This window comes from Gymnoscopelus microlampas (assembly GCF_963454915.1).
Source record: "Gymnoscopelus microlampas genome assembly, chromosome: 16".
Classification (NCBI taxonomy): Eukaryota; Metazoa; Chordata; class Actinopteri; order Myctophiformes; family Myctophidae; genus Gymnoscopelus; species Gymnoscopelus microlampas.
Genome location: NC_139953.1, coordinates 22145951 through 22171948, shown reverse-complemented (window position 1 = coordinate 22171948; position 25998 = coordinate 22145951). Strand labels below are relative to the sequence as shown.

The following is a 25998-nucleotide window of genomic DNA, read 5'->3' as shown; positions in this document are numbered from 1 at the left end:
CCCTTCCTCCCTGCCTTGGAAGCGAATTTCCCTCATCCATTATATCAACTGACAAGGCAAGCAGAAACCATGCACTTTAATGCATCCCATAGCGCAACTCTGAACACTGCACTTTAGCCTACCACTTAGTGTGTGTGCAGTGTGTGTGTAGGTGAGATGGAGTGTGCGTGCATTCCTTTTTATATTTGAGTCATGGTGTATTGATTGTCGAGCATGGTCGCATGTGGATCTTGTTTTGCACACAGCACGCTTTCAAATTCTGTTTTACTGAGTTCAATTAACGCCCAGAAGTTGACAGGGCAGAGCATAGTTCAGCTGTGATCCTGGTGTGGGAAAAATCCTCTCGTAGAGGATTTTACAAGAAAAGTTTTACGAGAAAAATCCTCATGTAGAGGATTTTTCTTTTTTTCTTTTTTCCTCCTTCAAATAAATACCTGAAATGAAAATGAACAGAGCTCTTTCAGCTGTAGTTCAGATAAATGGGGCAGCTGGAGAGTCACAGGGGTGAATACAAATAACTTAAATCACCCCATTGGGTTTATGGCCAAATGGTCACACGAGACCTCTGCGCGTCTGTTCTCCGTTCATCTTCACTGATGGGACTATTACCTCACCTCAGTAGCACTCGTCATTGACGCTCACACAAGTCATACCCGAATGCCCCTCTCTCTCTCTCTCTCTCTCGTTCTTTGGTTTTTATGCAATTGCTTTATCCTCCCCCCGCCTGCTTCCTTCTTATCTCCATCTGATTGCCCAGGCGAGCTGCGCACGCTCAGGTAGAGGCACGCCTGCTTCCCCTGAGTTTATCCTCCCGTTTTCTTCGCCATGAAAGATGTTTAAAGCATTTTTTTTTATCTCGGGCTGACCTTGCTGGCCCGCCCCGCTCCCCTGGTTCAGCTTTAACTCCAATTTCCCCCTGCCCCCAACTCCTCCTCTTTATCTCCTATTGGTGTGTTTCGCAGTAAGCCTGTCCTCAGTTAATCTGTGTCACAGCTACAACTGGGACACGCGTAGATACACTTTAGAGCGCACTGTCTCTCTTGATTGCTCTCTTTCAGTCTCTGACTCGTGTGCCGACACGACACACACACTCCCTTTCCCCCAGTGAGTGTATCTAATTTCTACTTGCGACTCTCTCTCTCCCAGTCTCTCTCTCTCTCTCTGTTTCATTTATTTGTCGCTCACCTAGTCGTCTCACATAATGCCATTGTGCCTCCACATAGAGAGCGCTTGTCGTCTGCTGTCCTGCTGCAGCAGTCGCCCCCTCTCCATTTCTCTGTCTCCCCCCAACTCGTTTTCCAGTCAATAAGGAGGTCATACTGTGCAGCTTCTGTCTCTACCAGTGTCTGTGTCTGTTTTTCTCTCTCTCCCTCTCTCTCTCTCTCTCTCTCTCTCTCTCTCTCTCTCTCTCTCGCAGCGGGAGTACAGAGCGAGGCACATCTCTCTCTCTCGCTCTCTCTGTCTCTTTCTCTTCTTATCCAGGCAGCGCAACTCGTGCCTCCCTCTCTCTCTCCTCTACTTCATCTGCTTCTCTGTTTATTTCTTTCTTACTTTTTGTCTACCTTCCTTTCTTTCTTTTTCAAACGGCAAACTCCTCGCGCTGCTGCAGTGGACATTTGGTAGTGAATTTTAATGTAATTATTTTTTTTTGAGGATTATTTTTAATCTGTCCTCTCGAAAGGGACTTTCCTCCCAGGTTGTAGTGAGTGTGTCCGCGTGGAGGAGAAAGTGAGGGTCTCATTCCATCTCGTCTAGTGTTGTTTGCTCGCATGCGTGTTGTCCGGCAATGAGGGCTGTTTGTTGAAGGACCGAGCGTAAGCCTCATGAGTATACATGTAGTGTTGGTTTCTTTGTGTGTGAGCGTCTGCGCGTGTGTATGACAAAGCAAGGGGGCATGCCGCTCAGAGCACGCGTGTGAGCTAGAGTGTGTGTGTGTGTGTGACAGAGAGAAGGAGAGAGAGAGAGAGGGTGAGATCGTGCGGGTGTGTATGTGAGAGTGCGCGCATCACGTCAGTGTGGCTGGGCTCCGGTCGGCGGTGTAGGGGAGGGAGTGTGAGAGGGGAGTTAGTGGGGAGCAGCATCATGAGTGGGGTAGGGCAGTGCTAGCATGCGGACCAGGAGCAGGCTGCTGCAGACCTGTGGCAGTCTTAAGATGATGGCCATGGTCCGGACCTCCCTCCAGAAAGTGGTGGTCTTCCTGCACAGGCTCCAGAGGATGGCCATCTCCTCGCCGCGCTACCAGAAACTCTGCAAGGTATGTGGGGTTGGCGGGGGGCAACCAGATGCAAGGCAGAGGAAGTCAGAGGACAGAGTGTTAATGTTTTGTTTCACTTTTATTGTTTTTTCTTTGCTGTTGTTGTTGTTTTGTGTTGGTGCCTTTGTATATTGTGAATATGAATTGTTTTAGTAAGCTTGATTTATATACAGTAGTGTATATCTATATATTTTTTATTTCTTTGGAGGGGGATTGTTTGTTCAAAACTTTTGTTGGTTTTGGCGTCGGGTTTTGGAGGAGTTGAGAATGAGGACTTCAGAATTACCTCACAGATGTTGGAAGTTAATATTATTGTATGTCATTATAATTAATATTAATATTTTTACAAGCCACTAGTCACTCTCTTGATGGAGACCCATTTCTGTGTTCCATTTTAAACAGTCCATTCATAAAATCTGAGTGATCTGATTTTATTTCCCTTATCTCAGTGTTTCCCCACTCCTGGTTTTACTTGATACTAGCACAATACATTTGAGTCTATCCTTACTTTATCTTCTGTTCCTGTTATTTGGTGTTTGTATTTTGATCCATCTTTTTATTCATGAGGTGCTCCTGTTGTCAGAGTGTTGTATCTGTTCTGATGTTGTGCCAGGACTGAGTCACCTCCACAATGTGTTTGTATATACTTAACTGGGTTTTACCACTTTTGACACTTTTTTCCTGCATAGTAATGAACCCTACTTGTGTGTGTGGGTGCGTGCGTGCGTGGGTGTGTGTGTGTGTGTGTGTGAGAGACTGTGTGTGTGACTGTGTGTTTGCATACTGGCAGCTTTTAAAGTGGGTTTTGACATTTCGGTGGCGAAGGTATAAACAAACTAACACGGTAAAGAAATATTTATGTGTGTGTACGTGTTAAACATTTTTCAGCAGGGCATGCAGGGTACACGACATGTAGCCTGTCTGTGGGAGAAAGGGGGAATTGTTCTGAATAGTCAGTCTCCATCAGTTGTGTGCAGTGAGTTAGTAGTACATTTCCTTTTATTTCCCCCTCCCAAGTTTTTAATATGCTTTCAGTAATCACTGGACCGAGTCAAACAGTTTCTGACATTAGAATACTGTTGATCTGTCAAGATTACATCCCAGAGTGTCCACCAGTCAGATTTAAGTCTGAGTTCATATAGATGCCGTCAATGTTGGAATTGATATTATGTTGAGTTTAGCCCGGCAATTCACTGTTTGCACCAGGGTTCTGCTGTAATCTCCCATAGCCTGTCGTCTCTGTTATCATTTCACTTCGATAGAGATTGCGAGAGGCGGTAGGAGGTGTACTTTTGAAGTGTGGCACTCTGTAAAGACTTCTGCTCCTCAATTTCTGTCTGTGCACACACACACACACACACACACACACACACACACACACACACACACACACACACACACACACACACACACACACACACACGCAGACTTGGGGCAGAGGGGACCAGCTGCTGAGCTCTAACAGCACTGGACTTAAGGGATTACACTACTGCACTCTGTGTGTGTGTGTGTGTGTGTGTGTGTGTGTGTGTGTGTGTGTGTGTGTGTGTGTGTGTGTGTGTGTGTGTGTGTGTGTGTGTGTGTGTGTGTGTGTGTGTGTGTGTGTGTGTGCGTGCGCGTGTGTGTGTGATTGCATGGGACAATTTTGTGATTACCAGCCAGCTCCCATCATGCATCTAGACACACATGGCAGCTCTATTTAATCCCCATCTCGTGAATCTGTCACTTTCTCACTCACTTTGTCGTTTATCAGTTCCCTTGCCCGTTCTCTTTCCATGTATTTTCCTTAAAATCGCAATGTGCCACCGCCGGACATTGACAAAACCTCTCCCCATCTTTAATGGAATCCAGTGAACAAGTGTTTTACTACTCCTTCTCTTTCTCATTGCTTGTTCATCTCACGGACACAACCGCTTCCTCTTTGGGCGTTTTTCAGCCAACTCTGGCTGAAGCATCCGAGTCGGTTTTATTAGCCCTGTGAGCTATTAGCGTCTCTATGATCACGTGATTCATCACCCTCTGCGGCTGTTATGCATCCCGTGTACTGCCGCCACTTGTACCTTCTTTGCTCTTTCATTCTAACCTTGTCACCCTATTAACCCGAGCATTCTCAACACTCCCTGCTTCTCCTCTGGACCAGACACAGCCATTTGGCTGCCCACTCAGCCGCCTCGCCCATGGGAGGTGGGGGGGGGCCTTCCTGCATTGTGGCGGGGTGGGGGGATCGGTCATTCTACACTCGATTACCCTCCCCAGGGTCGCATCCGTCATGCCGGGCCTCATCGGGGCCTAACCCTCGGGAGAATCAGCAATGCTGGACCTGTGGTGCCTCTCTCTGGGTTGCATGCATGCGCTCACTGGCTGCCAGACTGGAACAGTGGCTGTCTGATGATGGATGTTCTCTGTGCTCAGCCTTTCAGGCCTGGTCATCCCTCATGTATCAACCTGGCTCCACTGCTGCAGGAGGGTCTGTGCAGACTGATGCCACTTAGGGCCTCTAAGTACATTAACAAGGGACTCTTGCCAATATTGCCAAACAGCGCTCCTACTGTGTTCTTTTTCGACTAACATTAGTGCCATGACTAATAAATCTATTCAGAATAATTATGTTCACGCTGGTATTGTTTATATCCTGTCTTGCATGCGTAGTGCAGCTGCAGCGGTGCCGGGATGCAGTAGGGATGTCACGATTATTGTGACCAAAATAATTGTGATTTACGATATTATCACGATAATCAAAATATGCTTAAAACTCTTAAAATGCCACTTTTGTTAACCACTTGAACCCCAGCATCCATAGTCTGGGGAGTGGAACATTTGCCAAAGATAGCTGATCTACAAGCTCACGTTGCAACGCGTTGTGAGCTTGTAGATCGGCTATTTTTGGCAAAGAGATTTAGACAGTGAAAAAAAGACTGCATCAAGTACGTTCTTTACAGGTACGTTTTACCAATTCTAGAGGGTTTAAGTGGTACCGGATATGCAGCTCGGCAAAGGTGAATTGATCGGTGTATGACGGAGGACAATTTCACGATAAATTAAAATCTCTGTGATACGATTATTGTGAGCTTTATTTGATCACGATCAACGATAATAACGATTATTGTCCCATCCCTACTCCTGTGTGCCTTTTTATTAGATTAGATAGATGAACAGCCCTGTGTCATCAGGCGTGTTTTCCCCCAGAACCGTGTGGTCTCACCTTGGCCTCCGTCTCCTTGAGCAGTGCCAGCACCAGGAGGGCTAAACAGGTTGACAGCTGTGACAGTTCAGCACAGCAGAACCAAAAGGATTTAAAACTTTATTGCAGCTTTAAGCTCACTCTGCGTTGTCATCACTGGAGAGTGTCCTTTGTTTTTGTGTGTGCGCGTGCCGTGCATGCACGTTTGCACCTTTACAATAGTGCTCATTATGATGATTTACAGTACAATACCATGCAGTGCAGCGTGTGGAAAGGCAACTCATTACACGTTTTGGGAAGCACATCTAGTATTTGCTGGATACATTGCTTCTATATACTTTTCCTAGCTCAAAGCAATAATGGAAAATCACGTGGCACACTAGTAAAGGGTATTTACTCTATGTCTACACTGTCAGTATTTTGTGCGCCCTTGCATCTCCAAAAGCTCAACGTGTAGGTGTGTTTTCTACAGCACATCTAAATATAATTTCACACATTTCAAGTTTCTGTGGATGCGAGTGTCAGCTTAATAACTAAACACAGTTGGAAATTTAACTTCAACTGAATGCACACAATGTTCCAGGACAACTTCTTCTTTTGTTTTCTTCCTGGCTCTCCTTGTTGTTTGCCCTCGTTGGTCCTTTGTGAGGGGTGTATTTGATGTGAGGAGAGGGGTTTGTGACCAGCATGCCAGGTTAGCTCATATCAACTAGATTGGCCCTCAGGGCCATTTGCATTTCTTCACTTACTCACGTACACAGAGCTCCGTCTCTCTGAATCCGCTTGCTTGCTGAAAATTGGCTGAAGGGCATCTCACTCTCCTGAGGAGTGTCCTCTTACTCTCAATATTCTGGTGTGTGTGTGTGTATATGTGTCCTCTTTAAAAACAATGCTGAAACAGTGCAAAGTAAAGTCAAGCCTACCCCGGTGTCGGCCTGACATGCACTTTGGCCCTAGGGTCTCACACGCACGCACGCACGCACGCACGCACGCACACACACTGTCTCGACCCACACCAGCTCTTGGCTCACTGCTACCTCAGGACAGTTGACTCAGGCCTGGGCATAGAGCTTGAGTGTTGTGACCTCTCTGTCCTTGTGGCCCGCTGCAGCCCACATGGGTCATTAGCATGTGTTAGTATTAGCACTCTGGGAGCCTCAGGTGCAGTCAAACATCAGGCAAACGCACTCGCACTGTACAACACAAAAGCAGATAGTTGTCTTCACTTGAGCACACGCCTAGCCAATGCGTACATGCACGTTTCAACTGGCCTGACTGATCACTTATACACCGGTGTAAATTAGATGCTAATAACATTCATAAGTGTGTAGATGATTTGAATTCAATGCGATGGGGGCCACTGGGAGAGAGCAAGGACGATAACGGGTAATGAAGTACCCATTTCACTCCAGAACCCACTATTACCTGTAAATCGCTGCCAACGCACTCCCTATTTGCTAGATGAAGTACTATACTATTTTATACTTCCTTCTACAGTGGTGTCGCACAATAATAGCACGTTGTAGATCTGTTATTTTCTGTGTTCTTTCGAGTAAATTGATTTGTTCGATTAACTGCTGCACCCCTCCTAGAAAACCCATTGCCCTGAAGCACCAATAAATGACCAGCTCTTAGTGTATAGCTTAAATAATGGTGTGTGTGTGTGTGTGTGTGTGTGTAGGGCGGTATTGTATGATCTATCTTCGAAGTGCAATGATACATGATACATGAAACATTATCTACCATCCTACCCATTTCTCACAACCTCCACTCTAGTCCCCACCCCACCCCGTTTACGCCTCCGTCGATCCCACATCCAGTAAAACCATTTATTATGCCAGTAACTGGGTGTATGTGTGTGTGCGGGTCTCTGGAATGCGTGCATGTGTTTGCCCGTGCGTCTGCAAATACATGTGGCTGCGTGGGTATTGTTCTATGCACGTGCGCGTGCGAGTTACATAATGGCCGCCGTCGTGTGCGCTGTTCCATTAGCGCCTCTCAGCCCGACTCCAAAAACAGCAGCCTAAATCTGCTAATGCCTGTGTGGTTTTCACATACAGCATACCGTACACCGGCTAGCAGCAGAGCGCTTGTGATCTCCCTTAACCCCATGCCTCGCCTCGGGCGCCATAAACAACACACTGCACTATGGAGGGAAGCCAGGGGGAGGTAGAGGGAGAGGGCGGGGGGGGGGGGGGTGATTGACAGAAAGAGAGGGAGAGAGAGAGAGAGAGAGAGAGAGAGAGAGAGAGAGAGAAAATCCACAGGGGGAAAATTGTGTGTATCGACGTAATTTACGTGTGTGCGTGTGGGGTTGCAGTCTGGATGGGAATGCTAATAGTCTAGTTGAGCACATTACGTTCCATTAGACAAAGACACTGACCCTGGGCCTGGCCTCGGTGTAACTGTGAAGCGTGATGATTAGGGAGCAGAACCTGTTTGCGCTCGTGCACGCACACACACACACACACACACACACACACACCGGATGACTATTTTTCCCATCAGTCATACCGGTGGGAGGAAGGTTCGGTCTGTTTTGGCCCTCTAGCGGCTCTTGTCTATTTTGGTCCAGACCAGACCCCGCCCCAGTGTCCTGACATCATGATATACGAGCGGACCAGGATCCTTGTGACCCGGTTAAGGCCACCAGGACGGTCCTGGTGGCCTTAACCGGGTCGTATAGGGTCAACACAACCAGAGACTTACAGTATGGGCTAATTTGCATAGTATAATCAGTTGTAACATCAGTCTCCCCCTTCTCTCTCTCCCTTCCTCATAATTTCCTGTCACTCCTTAGTGTGTAATGGACCCCCTTCACAGTACACATTTTGACTGGTTAACACAGCTGAAGGTAATAGTAATTCCATGTAGGTGTTACTCTGGATGCCAGCATGAAGTTAATTGTGCATGAGCTGTTCATGCTGGCACACAGTGACACACAATTAATGTTATTACAGTACATTTACCTTTACTCATCAAAATGTCTGCTGTGGAAAGGGGCCACATCGAATAAACGCAGAAATGAGAGATGGCAAGAGGGACAGACGGGTGTTACACACTGGTAAAAGGGTAGAAGCTCCTGAATCAGTTTTCCAGCCTTACTGATCTCTCTGCCCTTCCTTTACTTATGTGTCTGTTTCTCTGTCTGTCTGTCTATCTGTCTCCCTCTCTCTCCTTCTGTGTGTTTCTCTCTATGTGTCTGTCTGTCTCTCCTTCTCTGTATCTCTGTCTGTCTCTCCTTCTCTGTATCTCTGTCTCCCTCTCCTTCTCTGTATCTCTGTCTCCCTCTCCTTATGTGTCTGTCTCTCTCTCTCTGTTTGTCTCTCTTTTTCTCTCTCTCTCTCTTATGTGTATGCCTCTCTCGATCTTGTTTTCTGTCTCTTTCCCCCTTCTCTCCTTTGTGTCTCTCTCTCCTTACAGTATGTGTTCACTGTTCACCTCCCCCCCGTCTCCCTCTCTTTCCTTGAACTGAACTGAACCCACCAAAAAAGCGTCCGCACACACGCTTTATTGCAGGCGCATGTTTGTGTGCGACTGTTCTCACCAAATCCCACCACAGCTGGACGTCTGGTCACCCTGTACAATGTATTTCTATGGGAATGCGCGTGGACAAGCTTTTTTTCCGCCAAGAGCAGAAAATAAATCTTCCCATGTGCAAGCGGAGCGTCCGTGCACTGCCAGTGGGAACGGCTGCATTCATTAACAAGAAAAGTAGCATTCATTAGAAGAAAAGTAGCGTCTGTGCGCTTACGATTGTGCGCATGGTGGGTTTCATGCATTATGTGTCTTTCTTTATTTCTGTCTTTATCTGTCTGTCTGTCTGTCTGTCTGTCTGTCTCTCTCCTGTGTCTGTCTCTCCTGTGTCTGTCTCTCTATCTCTCTCCTCATGTGTGTGTGTCTGTCTCTCGCTCTCTTTCTCTCTCTCTGTATTTGTCCCCCTCACTGTGCCAGATGGTTCCAGGGTGCATTTATGCATTCCAGGGAGGGTATGGGGGATAAACACAGCAAAGATGCTTTCATATTTGTTCTTCTTCTCCTTCTGTTATTGGCTGATGATGGCCCATGGGGACTCACCCTGAGTCCTCCACCCTGCCACTGTCCTGTCCTGGCAATATCTACTGCACACACAATATGGACTATGAGTCAGCACAAGTGTAAGTGTGCATGTGTGCGTGCGTGTGTGTGTGTGGGTGTGCACGTATGTGTGCTGCAGCTTAACCTCTGTGGTACTGATGAATATCAAGATGTCAGAACGAAAGCGAGATTATGTAGGGCCTTGACCGCAAATGCACGCATGCACGCACACATGCACAAACACACATGCACAAACACACTCACACTCAGAAGCCCTCCCCCAGTTGATCTGCCCTACACACACAATCAATAACGTGAGAGCAGACTACTGATCAGCAGAGGACGGCAACGTTTGTTTCTCCACCGATTTCAACCCCAGACCTCTGTGTCCGCCATGTCTCTCCCTTTTAATGTCCCTTTAACCTTTGGCCTCTCTCCTCAAGCAGAACATCTGTCGAAGAGAGATGGCTCGTTTTAGGGAAAGATAATGTCTGCTCCTGCTACATCTGACCAGTGCCATGAACACTGTCACTTCTTGGCTAGAGGCTTAACTAGGCACTACCCCCATAACACGAACATGTTACTGAGTGATGTTACAGCAATGGTCGGCTGGTTGGCCTAACAACGGACTAGCCAATTGCAGGGCAATCGTTCCAATGGGATGTAGTGAGCGGTATAAGAGTCGTGCACCTTGGTGTTGTGGTGTTTTTTCTCTGGATATTAGTTATTAACAAATCAAAAATTCTGACTAGATATCAACTAAACTGATAACTCACACACAGTCAGTTGAGCTTCTGCAAAGTTTCAATAGTAAACTCTATCAAGCTGCAGGACATTTACTTCTCGAGGATCCATAGATGGGAAGTAGGCCTGTCCCCGAATTATTTTGCATGATTCGACTGAGATTGGCAGTCGAATCAGTCTGATTCGACTGCCAATCTCTTCAAAGTCAAATCATGCAAAAAATATGTTATGCAATAGAGGAACATTCCATTTGGGCTGTAGGGGTGCTTAGTGTCTGCTTTAACATATACTATTGGTTTCTCCCAATAAATCATGATGTATATCCTATTTTTGTCAAACTATTAGTTAATTAATATAACAAACTAGGCCAATCTCTCAGTTGAATAATAAAAAATAAAAAAAGGGAGGGGGGGTACACAAGAAGTAAATTGCATTCACTGTACTGTGAATTCCCTATCACTAATATCTACCTGCCATCATATATACATATACTGTATACAGTGCATATAGTATATACCATATGTGTGTATACTATTATGGATCCTATATTAAAATTGGCTAATGGGAGGGCGGACCACGTCATCACGCTCATGTCACTATGACTCAGCCATAACCATACACTGTATACGTATATACCACACATTTCAGCCTAATCTGTCCTCTCTCACCTCTCCCCTTCCTCTCCTATCATCACTTCCTTTACTCGCCTCATACCATCTCTCAGTGAGCCTGAGCATATGCTTTGCCCCCAATGCACCCACATATACATGCTCACACGCACGCACGCAAGCACACACACACACTTGCGATTTGCACATCATCTGGTTTGTGCACGCCACCTCTTATATCATGCATTCTCTCTCTCACTCTCCTTCTATCGCTCCCTGTGCGTCTCATCCCTCCAGTCTTCTTCTCTGTCCCACTGCTGAAACATTGATCAAATGCTTCCTTTGATATGCCGCCGTGTGTGTGTGCGATCATGCAGGGTCAAGTCCTCAGTGGGACAGTTTCCGTCACTGATATTATGAAACTTCCCACAGCAAATGGGGTTTGTCCTGAGACCAACGTTGTGTGTGTGTGGGTGGGTGTGTGTGTGTGTGTGTGTGTGTGTGTGTGTGTGTGTGTGTGTGTGTGGTTCCTTATGTCAGTTGCTCCAGGGTAGTGTCTTCCTGTGATGGGCATATCCCTGACTCATGGGGTTGTGACTGGCCTAATTGAGCAGGACTGGAGCCAAATAAAAGCTCTGCTTTTCCAAAGAATAGGAAGTGAATGAGAGAATGATGCAGGGGACGAGGACAAAAATACGATGAAAAACAAAGTCAGGAAGAAGAAAAAGTGTTGAAAATGAGGCCAGAGAGAGAGAGACGGAACATTGTGTGTGTGTGTGTGTGTGTGTGTGTGTGTGTGTGTGTGTGTGTGTGTGTGTGTGTGTGTGTGTGTGTGTGTGTGTGTGTGTGTGTGTGTGTGTGTGTGTGTGTGTGTGTGTGTGTGTGTGTGTGTGTGCTCACGTGGGCGTGTGTACAGAGGATGAGAAGAGTAAACGGCATTCCACCAGGAGGTAAACAAAAAAGAAGCCGAAAATAGTCTGTGGTCTTACTGTATGTCAGAGGCAGATTAAAGATGAACCGTGGCTATAAATAGGCACAAATCTGCAGGAGGACAAAGCCAGCAGTGCCCGAGTCAAACACAGCAGCTCATCAAGGGGAAAACACAATCCAATAAAATCACCCCCCCGGAACTCAATTGGATCATGTTTGCCCTCTGACGACCCATTGGAAGCATTTTGCATGAAATATTTAGTGAGGTTCGACCGTCGGTGAAAGGTCTATATTTTAAAGCTTCACTCTGTAACTTTCATGTTCTACCCTTAACCCGGGCTCCTTCAACAGTGCTGAAAGATTTACCGCCGAGCTAATAGGGGAGAAATAGAATTTAGATCTTCAGGCAGTACCATTGGTCAACCAGTCGTGTCCAACCAGACACAGGATCTAAATGTTTCAATATAAGAGCAGGGAGACCAAATATAACCACCTCTGCAATGTGCAACAAAATGATATTATTGTATTTTAATAATTTTACTCACTTCGATGTCTGGCTTATAGGAGAGCGCCCCCTGGTGTAATCACAGAAGCATTTATACACTTCCAGGCAATGTGTTGGCTGGACCTGACTTTGTACTGATTACATGAGCAGGTGGGCTCTGCCCGCTTTCACAAAAAGCCCCGTCTGCTTTGATCTGTACATGTTATTCATGTTTCCCTTCTCGGGTTGATTACATCAGAGCATTACTCTCAGTCCGTCAGCTATCGTGTGGCTTAACTGTCCCAACTAGGACGAGAGCGCATCTTGGACCGATGGACGCTACCGAAGGCTTTTGGATTCATTAAAAAAAACAAAAAAACACTTACTTTATAGTTCGACACTATAAAATACATCCTTGATTTTGGGTTTTAAGTCTCGACAGCTACTGAAAAACCTGAGACAAATGGTCAAAAACTTGTTTTGCTGATAATAATGATAGAGTGGTTATTAAACCTAATCTGGGTTTTGTGCTAAAACCCTTTGGTCAAGTGTGTTCCTGTCGAATTGGAGGCGTTCCATCCTCCTCCTTTTGCTTCACAGGAAGATCAAAGGTTACATTCTCTCTGCCCTGTTAAGGCGTTGAGGTCATATGTTAACAGGACTAAGGATCTGCACTCTGATTGGTTAGGAGTTAACAAGGTCCTAAGACCATCGTTCCTGCATCGTTCGCCCAGGCTTTTTTCTTTTATAACAAAAAAAAAAGCATGGGTTTACATTACAACTAACTCGAAGTTAGAATTGGAATGGAATTGAAAATGTAAAGTTCTAGTTTGACTAATGAAACTACTCTGTGACAAAAGAGAGCGTGAGGCGCGTGTGTGTGTGTTTGTGCACGCACATGTCTCCATGTGTATGTGTGTGAATATGACAGGCTGAAAGTTGAACTGAACCTCTCTTGGGTACATACTGAGCTCCACAGGGGCCAAAGACATCAAAGAAAATGCAGAACGCTCAGGAATTAGAGAAAACAAATGAGATCTCTCTCTCTCTCTCTCTCTCTTAGACTCTCTCTCTGTTGATTGTTTCTGAACATTTCATGTTTGCCAATTGCCATGAAAATCAGCATGAAACAAGGTACTGTTATTGCCTCTCTGTTACAGTGGATGATCTAGCTTATTTGCAAGAAAGAGAGTAGAGGATGACATAAAAACACAGAAACGTTAGACAAGCACATCTGTTGACAGGACGGGAATAGCTACCAGCGGTAGAAGATAGAAAAAAGACTGAAGAGATAAAGAAGGATGGAATATGCCGTGGAGCAGAGGGAGAGCGAGAGATGTGTTCTGAGGACAGGCAAAGAGAGAAGGAGACAGGGATGATGGGTAAACAGAAGAAGAAAGCGGACGCAGGACAGACTGGCAGGGGTCGAGAGAGTGTAGGAAAAGAGAGAGGGATGGAGAGACAAAGGGACAGAGGGATCGATAGAAGTCCCAGATTGCTTTTTCCTGCTTTGATCCTTGAGAGGGAGGGCTTTTTCCAGGGTCAAAACACACACACACACACACACACACACACACACACACACACACACACACACACACACACACACACGTGTGGTTTAGAATCAATCTAAGCAAACAGGATGACAATGCATTTGTTGCTTCAAAGACACATCGTCCACACCTTCATGTTCACCTGCTCTACGTGCTTCCACCGACGTCATTTCATTACACGTGTCCAGTTAACGGCTGAGTAGATCTTGTTGAACAATCAGTCCCTTCTGGCCTCTGCCTTCTCTTCTGTTTGTTTACGTTTGTTATGAGTGTGTCTCCTGAATATCATTTGGGATTAGTGCCAGGGGCTTAATTAAAAAGCAATTACCTTTCGGTCGCCGTGGGCGATGCATGGCAGAGAGCAGCTTGGCTAATCTGGTGGTGAATGGTGGTGTGAGCGACCTTTTGCGGACACACACAAGGTGTGAGCGCACACCCACCAACCCATACACACACACACACACACACACACACACACACACACACACACACACACACACACACACACACACACACACACACACACACACACACACACACACACACGCACACACACAGCGGACACAATGCATTTACCCAATTTGCTCCATTGTGTGAATTAAAAGGGAGATTACCACAATTGTTAATTAGCAATGAGGGATGCAGGCTGGAGCAGGACAGGATTGTATTTGTGTCCAATTTATTTACGAGGTTAAAGAGGCCAGTGATTCGCCTATAAACAGAATAATATAGCATGGGCCATTGAGCATGCTCTCGTCGTCTCTGTCTCTCTCTCTCTTTCTCTCCACCTTCATGCTCTCCATCCCTCTGTAATAACAAAACAATTATATAATGTATAATGGAATGTTTCCTCTGCATTTAACCCATGCGAAATATTAAGACTAGAACAGACTCTAAACCAGGAGGAACCGGGTATCGAACTAGGAACCTTCAGGTTATCTAAAGGTTACCTACTCTATATCCTAATTCACTGCTCTCTGTCTTTCTTCGTAGCACATACCAGCCAGTCCCTATAAACTCTGAAAGAGGTGTTCTGACTTGCCAGCCCTTTAATGTTAATATAAAACATTTTGAAGCTTCAATTCAAGCGTCGGTCTCATTTTCCTAATGACAGTAATTAGATCATCGCCGTGAGACGTACCCCTGTAAACACCCTCATCCAAAGGGATTGGATGTGGTGTGTGGTGATGTGCGGGTGGTGGGGGTTGTCCTGTAGCCTGTGTTTTGTGTCCTCAGTCTTAGCAGTGAAACGCACGGATTAATGGGCAGTTTATCAGCCTTTATTTTAGGACTTACGCTCGCCATTTGGGGAGATAGACTCATTCATTACCACTAACGACTCTGTCTGGAAACACACACACATGCACGTGTGCACGCACGCACACACGCTCACATTCACCTGGCATAGCCCTATAGTTGTACTCTGTCCTCTCGACCCTGCCATGCACTATTTATAACCGTCGTCTTTAGCTCTTTGCGAAGCCAGACAGTGCCATGACGACCGAATGATTGACAGGGCAATAGAAGACGGAGCCTGATCCGTCTGGCTCCCTCCTTCCGACCTTCCCGCTGACATCACCACTGTCTGTCTGTCAAGTTAACCTTCCCTGTGTGTGTGTGTGTGTGTGCGTGTGTGCTTGTGGGTGAATGAAAATCTTGACTCAATTTGCAATAGTCTTACCCCCTGCCCCCCTCTTACCTGTTAAATGTCTTTGTCACTCAGAGGGCGAGTGAGAGTGTGAGTGGCTGGATAGCCAAAACGTTTGTAACTTAAGGCATATGGAGAAATACAAGAAAAATGTACCTTGTCATGCTGAGTGCGACCCTTCGCTTGTCATCGATTATGTTTTATGAGGAGAGCGTACCGAAGAGTCAGAGCGCGGTGGTAACAGAAAAAAGTTGTTTATTGGTAATATCACAGCATGTACAGCTACTGTTCAACGTTTCGATTTAATTTTCCAACTATCTCTTTCTCTGGGCAGATTCAAGCTGACACGTCTTACCCCTAGGTTTTTAGTTACCCCCTGCAGAGCTATGTCCCTCCATTTATTGCTTATTGTCAATGTATCTCTTCCTTTTTTATGAGCCTTTTAATGTGTTTTTTATTTCTTCCCATCTCCAACCCCAACGGCTACATTTTGGTACTTTACAGACTTTTCTAACACTTTACAGGTGGTGTGAAACAGTTGTTTGTTATTGTCCTAGTTGGGGGTGTTTATTGTTGTTTTTGTCCCTGAAATCCTTGTCTCTAGAAAGTGCTCTGATCGTCCTCATTATGTCGTTTATTTTCTGTTCTATTGTGCATCTCGTTTTTGTGCAGATGGCTGAAAGTCTGTATGTCTTCTCTTCTCCTGTTCATCCTACATTTTGGAATTGTCTGAGTTGCAGAAATCCAGCTGAATCCAGGGCCATCATGAATGGTGCATTCTTGTTGTTATCTTAGTAGTTAAGCCACCACAATGCAACACATGCAAAACTATCGTAATGAAGCTGTAATGATGTCTGTTTGGCTGTCTACAGTATGAGTGTACAAATGTCCTCTTCAATGTGTTTTCTTCAAAACACCCATTTTGCTACAACTCCTACAACTTTTGTCCAAAACTCACACAAATTGGAACACCTTATCTCTGTAGTCATGTGATAAAGATGTATCTGTCACAGTTTTCAGATTCCATTTCAATTGGCTATGATTGGCCTTCAAAGTTTGCGAGAGGGGCACAAAATGCTACAAATCATGAACACTTGAAAACTCTGCACACATACCTAGTAGCCCATGGAAGATCTGGCACCCCAAATGTTTCAAATCAGTCTCATGGTGGCGCTATAATAGGTCACAACACAGCTCTAGGTAGGCAGCCTGGGGTGGCGGGGATCTTCGCTCCAAGCAGCGCGCTTTTCTAGTTCATTTTTAATTTGCAGGTGCGTGTGCATTAGCTCCGTATGTGACCCTGATGTGAAGAGAGAGCTAGTTGCTATGACAGTGTCACTAGCCGCCCATCGGCAGAGGAAGAAGAGAAGTGGCAGGAGCCAGGAAAGGGAAAAGTAGAAATAAACAAATGAGAGCTGTCGTGCAACCATCAACGCGCCAGCAGTGTGCCTGGGCAGAGATAGACAACTTTAAGCACGACTACAGCCAGAGAAGTGCCAGGACCAGTTTGTATCAAGGCTGCAAATTTACCGTGGCCACCAAACTCCATAAAGGCTGTGACTGACTGATTGCACAGGCCAATCAAACCCCTCGCCAAAATCCCTTAGAAAGAAGAAAAGAGAGAGGAGGGCGGAGAGGAAGACCAAGACTGCAGAATTTGGGGCTGCTTGGGAAGACAAGAACTTCCCTGCGTCATTGAAGTAAAAATCTTGCCAATAATTTGAGTATGTTTCATCATTAACTCATTCACTGCCAGACTTATTTCTGTGTGCGTTTACCTTTTCAACTGGCCACAGAATATTTATATCCAATATGATCGTGATCTCCTGGATCTTTTTCGAAGTCTCGTCAATTCTCGGCCTTGGCAGTGAATGAGTTAAAATGAACCCTTCTTCGGCTCAAATGTGGTCCAGGGTGACAGAGAAGACAATGTTATTGGTTTCATCTCAATGATTGAAGAGGCCAGTAATTGTTAAGTTCCAGCTAAAATATCTCATACAAATGTTTTAATTGCTTCACTTAAAATAGAAAACAAGTGTCCTGTGCCACATACAGTAGCCAATCGGACAGCAGTTGTCTCTATCTTCCGTGTGACATTCTGCAAAGCTCACCTCCTTCCCCGGTTTTCTCTGGCTATGACCTCACCGGTTGCTCATTAGGAGCATAACAGTGTGTGGTTTCTTGGCAGTATGCTCCCTTCCAACTATTGTGGTAAAAGAAAAAGAACTCTGCAAGCCATATGACCATTTGACCGACCAACTCACGAGATGAAACTGTAAAGAAAAGAAGAAAATGCCCCGAGTTCATATTTGATGAAAAATTAATGAGGCTGTGCTGCACTTCACCCAGCTTATAAAAATAGAAAGAATACTGTGACTCTGCCAGGGCTAAATGTAATGTAGTTATTACTCCATGCGCACATTCTCATTGAATTGTAATTTCCAACTGCCGGGCTCCCTGGGGTACTGCAGGCGGCATCACTGCCACAATGCCTATTTCATCATAAGAAACAATTGTTCTTGTGATTGGATGGCTCCCTTAACGCAGACCTGGGCTTCGAGCTCAGCCGCTGTATTACTGAATTGCTTTTCGAAGGCTGCATGTAGTAGTATGCGAAACGTTGCGCCATTAATAAAATAGTTTGGGAGCTATAAAACCAGTGTGAGGATGTTTTAACCTCTTATTTGATTATTGCTGTGATGTCCTGCACCTGGCCTAAATACGGGTTCTGCACACAATCTCCTCTTTGATCACCCCTGACTCCTACCATGAGGTGACTGTTGATGTGCAGCTGTGTCCCGTGTGTGTCTGTCGATGTTTGGGTATGCTTATCCACTTAAATCCTATATATGTTGTTGACCAGAGCCCTCCAGGGGTCTATACTAGGCCCCCTCTATCTTTGCCTCTACACCAAATATCTTCACTGAAAATAGCCGATCTACAAGCTAGTTCTCAACATGTTGTGAGGTTCAGCTATTTTCAGCGACTCTTCGAACCAGAATAGGGATCCTAGGATTCATGTGGTTATGCATGCGTGCATGTTTGTGCATGCATGCGTGCACCAGTGTGTCTTTTTAATCCCATTTGAGTCTTATGTTTATGCTGCTCCGTTGACAGTCCTGGCCCTTAAGCAGGTGTTAAATCAATTTAGGACTCCAACCTCTTCCATAGACATGCCAATCATTCCCTAATTGCTCAGTTCACTAGTTTACCTCAATTAACTCAATCACACATGAGCACGCACACAACAGGCATGTACAGTACAGCACGCACGCACGCACGCACGCACGCACGCACGCTCGCACGCACAGCAGACTAGATTGATTAATGACTTTAACCCTAGGAGTGCTGAATGATCCTTTCCTTAGCATTGCTGTTTTGGCACTGTGATGACAGAGTGCACACACGGCCACTCAGTCTTTCAGTCTCGGCTTCTCTCTCTCTCTCCTTTTCTCTGCCTTGCCTTGCGCGCACGCTCTCTCTCTCTACCAGTCAACTCTATTGAGTGCTTTGTTAATGCACAACTGACTTTTATAAGCGGCTGCTTCCTTTTATAATGATTAACTTGTTTCAGGCTACGATGTGCCCGATTCACTAAACACCAATTATTTTCCAGACATGAATCACCTAATTGCCTTTCAAGGCCGTGTTTTCCTGTCTTGTTGTTGTTGTTTTTTTCCTGCCCTTGTTTTACTCTGACATGCAGATCTCCTTACATCTTAACCCATTTTGGGCGGGAACCCCTTTTTGTAACTATACCTTTCAGGACAGGAACCCCTTTTGGGGATTCCCTGTTGCTATGTACAGTATATAGTAACATACATTTTTTTTTTAATTTTTGAATAAGTATAAAGTTTTTCAGAAAACTTAGGTCAGGATTTAGAAGGCGTTTTTAGAATCGGCCTCAGGTCTAAATGGGTTAATTGGATGTTCATCCATTGCATGTCACTGAATGCAAGAGAGTACTGTAGCCTCTGCTCAACATAGCACTATTTAATAGCCATTAAAAATAAAACTATTTCTGCCATTTTGTCACAGTGATTAAAAAAGTGAGTAAAAATATATCTTATTTTGTTGCATCGCTCTGCCCTTTTCTTAGAATACGTGTTAAGTTTACTCCAGTCAACAGAAAAACGAATGGATGGTTTTCTTCATTATTTGATTAATACATTGTAAAATGTAGATGAAATAAGGGCAAATTAATTATACATGGTTAAAGCTAATCACAAGTTATCTGAAACAAAACAGACATTTACCCAGCAGTGAAAGCACAACCTCTCATAATAATACATTACTAACCCCTTGTGAATAAAAAATGTCTGAGTTTAATAACATTGCTCAGGGTATTGCATATTTTGTGAGTTAATGACATAAGATATGAAGGCAGCATATTCAATAAGACCATTATTGACTACATTCAGAAGATGGCTTTTTAAATATTATTATTTAATTGTTTTTTATAAAAAAAATGCTTTTTTAATTTTTGCCCAATTTAATGATGATGTCAATTCCCATTTTATCTCCCAAATTGTCCCTGTCAATGCTAACACCTAGTGGTTGGTCGGCTGCAGGCGGCTTTTGCTAGCTTTGCTCTTTTACATCACCGCCATTGTGTAATCAGAGATGTGTAACACAACAGCGCCAGTGTCTACTGTTAAACGATGCTGTTTGACAGCTGTTGGATTCTATACATTTACAACTACATCCTATGCATTGAATTTTAAAGTTTAAAACTCACTTCATAACGGAATTTATTAACTCTCTCTCCCTTTCTTTGGTTTGCTCAATATCTTTCTCTCCCTTTCTCTCACACACAACTTGAGATGGCTAAACCTAACCCGAAGCTACTGATTTCTGGTCTAGAACTAAACAGAAATCTGTATACTATATTTCATACTTTGTCATGTGTGCATTGGAGCTTTCCAAATAGGCCTTTCAGCGTGCCTGTGGTATGCACCATACGTTTGGAGCGATTGTAAGCATGGCACTGTTAATATGGATACAGTCAGAAGCCTTATTGTCTATAAACGTACTGAAACTGTTTTGTTCATTTGAGGTTTGCCACTAAGTAAGTACTACTATTAATTTTGCACAAAGAATAAGACAATACTAATACCTTTCCACATGTTTCTAAACACGCATACATTTTAATTCTTGCAGAGAACAAATTCAGAGAAATGAGAAAATTAAAGTCTACCCTAAGATAAATTACACATCTCCCTCATTGTTCTGTTTCTCCCTTAAAAAATGCGAATCATGTATACAGTATTTGGTGCATAAACAAGGCCCAAACCACTGTGAAACCCTGTATTTCAGCTAATATCAATAGAAATCTCCCTGAATCATCTCTATTCTTCTTTATGCATTTCAAATATGCAGTAATGTAGGCAGTTTTGCTACTCCTCTGCTTCTCTTTGTGACACATAATGTGTGACTCACTCAACCAACGCCTAACTCTTTATCCGCTTTTACTACTAGATATGTTTTTTTTTATTTCAAGAAAGACAAACTTTTTCCCCCAGTTCAGATGTATTTACAATCCCTTTATGTTCCCACGAAATCAGGCAAAACCCCTTCTTACTATCAGCACACAGCATAACAATTGTATGCCCAGAATCCACTTTCTAAATAACAGGGCCACATATAGTAGTGATAAATTATAGATTAAGAATAGGAACAATACAGCAATACCCCATGATAATAAATAATGGATGAAAATAAATAATCATCCCACTATTACGCCACATCAGAGGGATGTTAAAACCAAACCAAACAACACACTGATCTATAACACCCAGCACCGCTCATTAGAAAAATAAGAACAAAGAGAATATTTGACATGAGAAAAACTGTATTAAACTATCATCACCCCCTTCCTTCCCCCTTTACTTATTGTCCTCTCTTCCCCCCTTCTCATCGTCTACATTCCAATACTTTTTCAAAACAAAGGTAGCAGCTGGTACAAGAAGAGCCACATTTTACCCACACTATGTAACATCGTACAAAACCAATTGACAAAGCAATTCAATGTGGAAATAGACTTGCATTTAATGCCTTTCCAAATAAGCCCATCCTGTTGCAGCCATTAGCCCCAAATGACAGAACATAAAAAAGGTTAAGTGGTCCTTTAAGAGTACACCACGTGTTTTCTCCTGTGTGTGGGTGTGTGTGTGTGTGTGTGTGTGTGTGTGTGTGTGTGTGTGTATTTTATGTCATTTATATTTCATGGAAATAAGCGATAGTAACCAACCACTACCAAGCCCCCAGCATGACACTGAAATGCAGTGAAACTGCAGGCAAAAAGCAGTTAAAGGGGCTACACCATGAATTTCATTTTTTTTTAGGTTTTTAGTATTTTTTGGGCTCCCCAGTGTCTCTTGTACCCAAAAAAATATTTTTTTTTAACATTCAGTCATTCATGCTCATTTCATGGATTTCCTGAATGGGCGTGTCTGAACAGGCCATTTCAGAATGGCTGTGCAAGTGATGTCACTTGCACTGATTTTGCATTGACGATGGCCAGACAGAATTGCTCAGTAGCTCCCCCCTGCCCAATAGGACGTTTTGGTATTGCAGCTGAAAAAGCTTGGAATGACAGACAGTCAGATTGTGAGAAAAAATATCTGGATGTTTTTTAGGCTTACAACCTGTTTAAAACGTATTAGGGGGCAATATTTATATATAATATATTTTTTTTTAATTCATGGTGTAGCCCCTTTAAATGCGCTATTTTGAGAGATCAAAATAGACACCGCAGGAGACGATGTCCAAGAAAATAACCATCAAGTTTTAAAAAAGCAGCTCTTGGCTATTACCATACTGTATATGAGGTATTACAATATCTTACTGTGGTTTTTCCACATTATGTTTTCTTGTATCCGCTGTATCCCTGGTAAACAGGACACATGTGCAGTGTATGCATTTAATACACTACATACTCAAGGGCTGTGTATTGATCATTAATAGCCATATAGATTATCCTACATATAGTATTAGTGATTTTATTCATTCTAAACTGGCTGTCACCCCGCAGTTATGTCTCTCTCACTCTCTCTCTTTCTGCCTCTATTACATTCTGCTCCTTCTTGCGTTTCAATAGATAATTCTCACTCACACTGTCATTGTGTATGAAAAGTAATATGAATTGATTCAAGCCGAAGGTATTTCACATTTCCCAGCGATGCTGAAGGTTGAGGCAGTCATCTATCATGCTGCCTATGCGTGACCTTTTTGTCTCTCTCTGTTTTATTGAAGCGTCTTGTGTCTGAAGAGATAAACCGTTATAAAATTGTCCCATCACGCGCGGCATATTAATAGCAGATGAATCCAAAGAAGACATACATTTTCTACGGTTGGACTTGAGTACGATTTCTCATCCATTTTTAGAAACTATACAAATGCCTAAGAAAGAGTTGTGTGTGTGTGTGTGTGTGTGTGTGTGTGTGTGTGTGTGTGTGTGAGTGTGAGGGAGTGAGTGAGGGCCTTTTGAGTTGACTGGCACAGATGTTAAAGTCCTTGTCCACATGTCCCCTGGTATAATTTAAATCCAAAGAAAAAATATTATCTGTTCATTCAAATTACTTTTTCCTCCTCCAAAAATGTCCCTAAACGAGTAGTTCCTTTTTCTTTGCTCTATCATTTAGAATTCCATTATCCTTCAATATGTGTTATTCCCAATGGGCATCGGCCTAGTGATATAAAACGTATTATGGCTACCGTCATGACAGGCTGACAAAAATACCTAAATTCATGGTGTAAATCAGTTCGTGGACTATCTGAAAATAGATGAGCCAGTTTCCTGGGTTGGCCGATTGTGCATCTTACTGGCGTATTATATGACCAATGGATTATTAATATACAGTATGTATGTAGGAATAGGGATCTTTTTAAATTGGTCTTGGTACTGTATGCTACATCAACAGTTCTGTGCCTAGCTGAGTATGTGAAAGACCATGTTGAAATTGTCCAGCTGCATCAGTCTCATGACACATTTTTAAATGCTTTTATATCATCTGTTTGTTTGTTTTTTTTTTAGTTGGTGTATTGATCGAGACCAGACGGCTAGGAAGAGACCACTTGAATTTGCATTTAGCCCAGCTTTTTGTACGAGATAAGCACATGCATTCATGTCTGCGGTGGTGGATTTGTGTGTGGGGCTGCTGATTTTGCACTTGCACAATTACTCACTATGATCCTGACAGTTGTATTGCATCGGTGTTGTAACCTTGGGGCATCCTGGCATGTCTGCGGAACAGTGCAGGGTGGGATACACAGCGTTGCAAAAGTGGGGAACAGTGAATGATAGATGATCCAAGGAGAGGTACAGTACAGGCTTATGTTTGTGTATGTGTATGTGTGTGTGTGTGCGTGCAAAGAACATCCTGCATGGTGATTTAGAAGAGATGGGTCTTTAAGTTGAGCCAATTATTCCATCACAGCTCTGCCAGTCAGGGTTAAGTGGACTAACTGAGAGGCATGATGGGTACATCACATCCCTCTGTTGGCCTCCAAGTAAGTTTTATGATGAGACAGGTGGAAAGAGTGGGGAGTGATGGGGTGGGGGAGGTGAGTAATGGAAATAAATGGAAGAAAACCTGGAGTAATGGAAACTTGAAAAAAGGCAAGTCATTAGAAAGTTACAGTATAATAAACGGTCTCATTTTAAAGTTTCAGAATTGGAATTTGGCTGTTGAGAGCAAATCGTCTCAACAGAACACATTTACGGAGCTCTGATTGATTGTCTCCGCCAGGCCGAAGGCTTGGCTGAGGCTATGTTTTCGCCCCTGTCCGTCTGTGTGTATGTGTGTGTCCGCCGTCTTTGAGCAGCTAATCTCTGGCACCGTTGGACCGATCGGCATGGTTACACATTACCTCTATGGTCATGTGATCAAGATGGATCTGACCGATTTTTCATATTTTATCCTGATTGGCTTCTAAAGTTTGCAGGAGTGGTCCGTTTTGAACAAAATGCCCCAAATCATGAACGCAGCGATCCGATTTCCTTGAAACTTTGCACGCACATTCCCACTAGGCCAAGGAAGAAACCTACAGTCTTTTAAATCGGCCTCATAGTGGCACTACTGTATAACAGGCAGATTTCTGGGAGCAGCTAATCTCCAGCACCGTTGGACAGATCGGCGTGAAACTTTGCACTCACATTCCCTAGAGGCCAAGGAAAAACCTCCGCCCCAAATTTGTCACATCGGCCAGCGCCACTATGAACTACTGTGTACTACAGTACTCCTACCTATTTTGTCCAAAGCTCACGCTAATTGGTATACATTATCTCTTTTGTCATGTGATCTGTCACATTCCGATTGCCTATAATTGGCTTCCAAAGAAACTTTGCCCGCACATTCCCACTTAGCCAAGGAAGAACCTGCATCCCACATTTTTCAAATATCCTCATGGTGCTGCTACAATAGCCCACTTCAAGTTTTGGTTTTTAACTCTTGAACCGTAGGTTGTACAATCAACATCTTTTTTTCCCCTGTATTCCTTGGATCATGACGCAGCTTGAAGGCCCTGTTACATTTTACATTTTCTGCCATAGTGCGTTTTCTTCAAAACACACTTTTTGCTACTACTCCTACAGATTTTGTACAAAACTCACACAAATCTGTACATATTATCTCTGGGGTCATGTGATCAAGATGTACAATTTAGATTTTTCAATTCCCATTCCAAGTGGCTATGACCAAAGTTTGTGGGCCCTGGCTAGGCAACCCGGCCTGGCGGAGACCTGTGCTGCGAGGAGCACACTTTTCTTGTTTTCTCTGTTTTCCATAGTGTTCTTTGTGCTTTCTGCTTTTTGAGCCCCTGCAGTCAAGGCCTTTTATTATGCAATTTGTAAGGTGTTTTATTTGGACTAGTCACAAAGGTAAACATATATTGCTACCACCTCCTGCATTCTTCAAATGCCAATATTACAGTAGTTCTTATGATTTTTTTTTTTTTACACAGTTTTCAATAGAGATGATTTAGAATCACGAGCCACAACACTAAATAATACTGTGAACTGCACAGGGGGACATGGCATATCACTGTTTGAAATATAAAATAGGAAAGATGAAAGCGGCTGCCTGTGTGGAAGCTATACACTCACACATGCATAAAGGTGCTGTGTTGCACAAGCCACTAAAGCCGGTGACTGGTCAAGACCTCTTTGTGATGAGAAGTTGACTTTGAAATAGATTCACTGTGCATTTATGCGTATAAAATAAATGTATTGGGAGTTATTTTGTCAAATATTTCAAACTTTCAGTAGAATCAGGTTACAGATGTATACACAGTAAAATCCTCACTGTTCATTTATCCATTCGTAACTCTGAGAGTGTGCGATTGTAACCAAATGGACACTCTGTAGGCTACGTTTGATTTCTTTGACTTGCTTTGTGGCTCTTCACTCGACTGCAATAACTCCTTAAAGAGAGGTTGTCGTAATGGCTCCCGTCGGACTTCCCAATGAGAAGCAATCTCATAATATCCTACCCTCCGGGCAGAAGGGAGGCATGGCTCA

The 25998-nt window shown here is 43.9% G+C and overlaps 1 protein-coding gene across 1 annotated transcript in view; it reads left to right on the top strand.

Moving 5' to 3' along the window:
• utrn (utrophin) overlaps nucleotides 1-25998 on the top strand; it is a 227020-nt gene that overhangs the window by 92062 nt on the left and 108960 nt on the right. The window contains exon 59 of the mRNA XM_084082101.1: nucleotides 2135-2254. Within this exon, the coding sequence (XP_083938227.1) occupies nucleotides 2135-2254 (120 nt within the window). The remainder of the gene's footprint in view (nucleotides 1-2134; nucleotides 2255-25998) is intronic.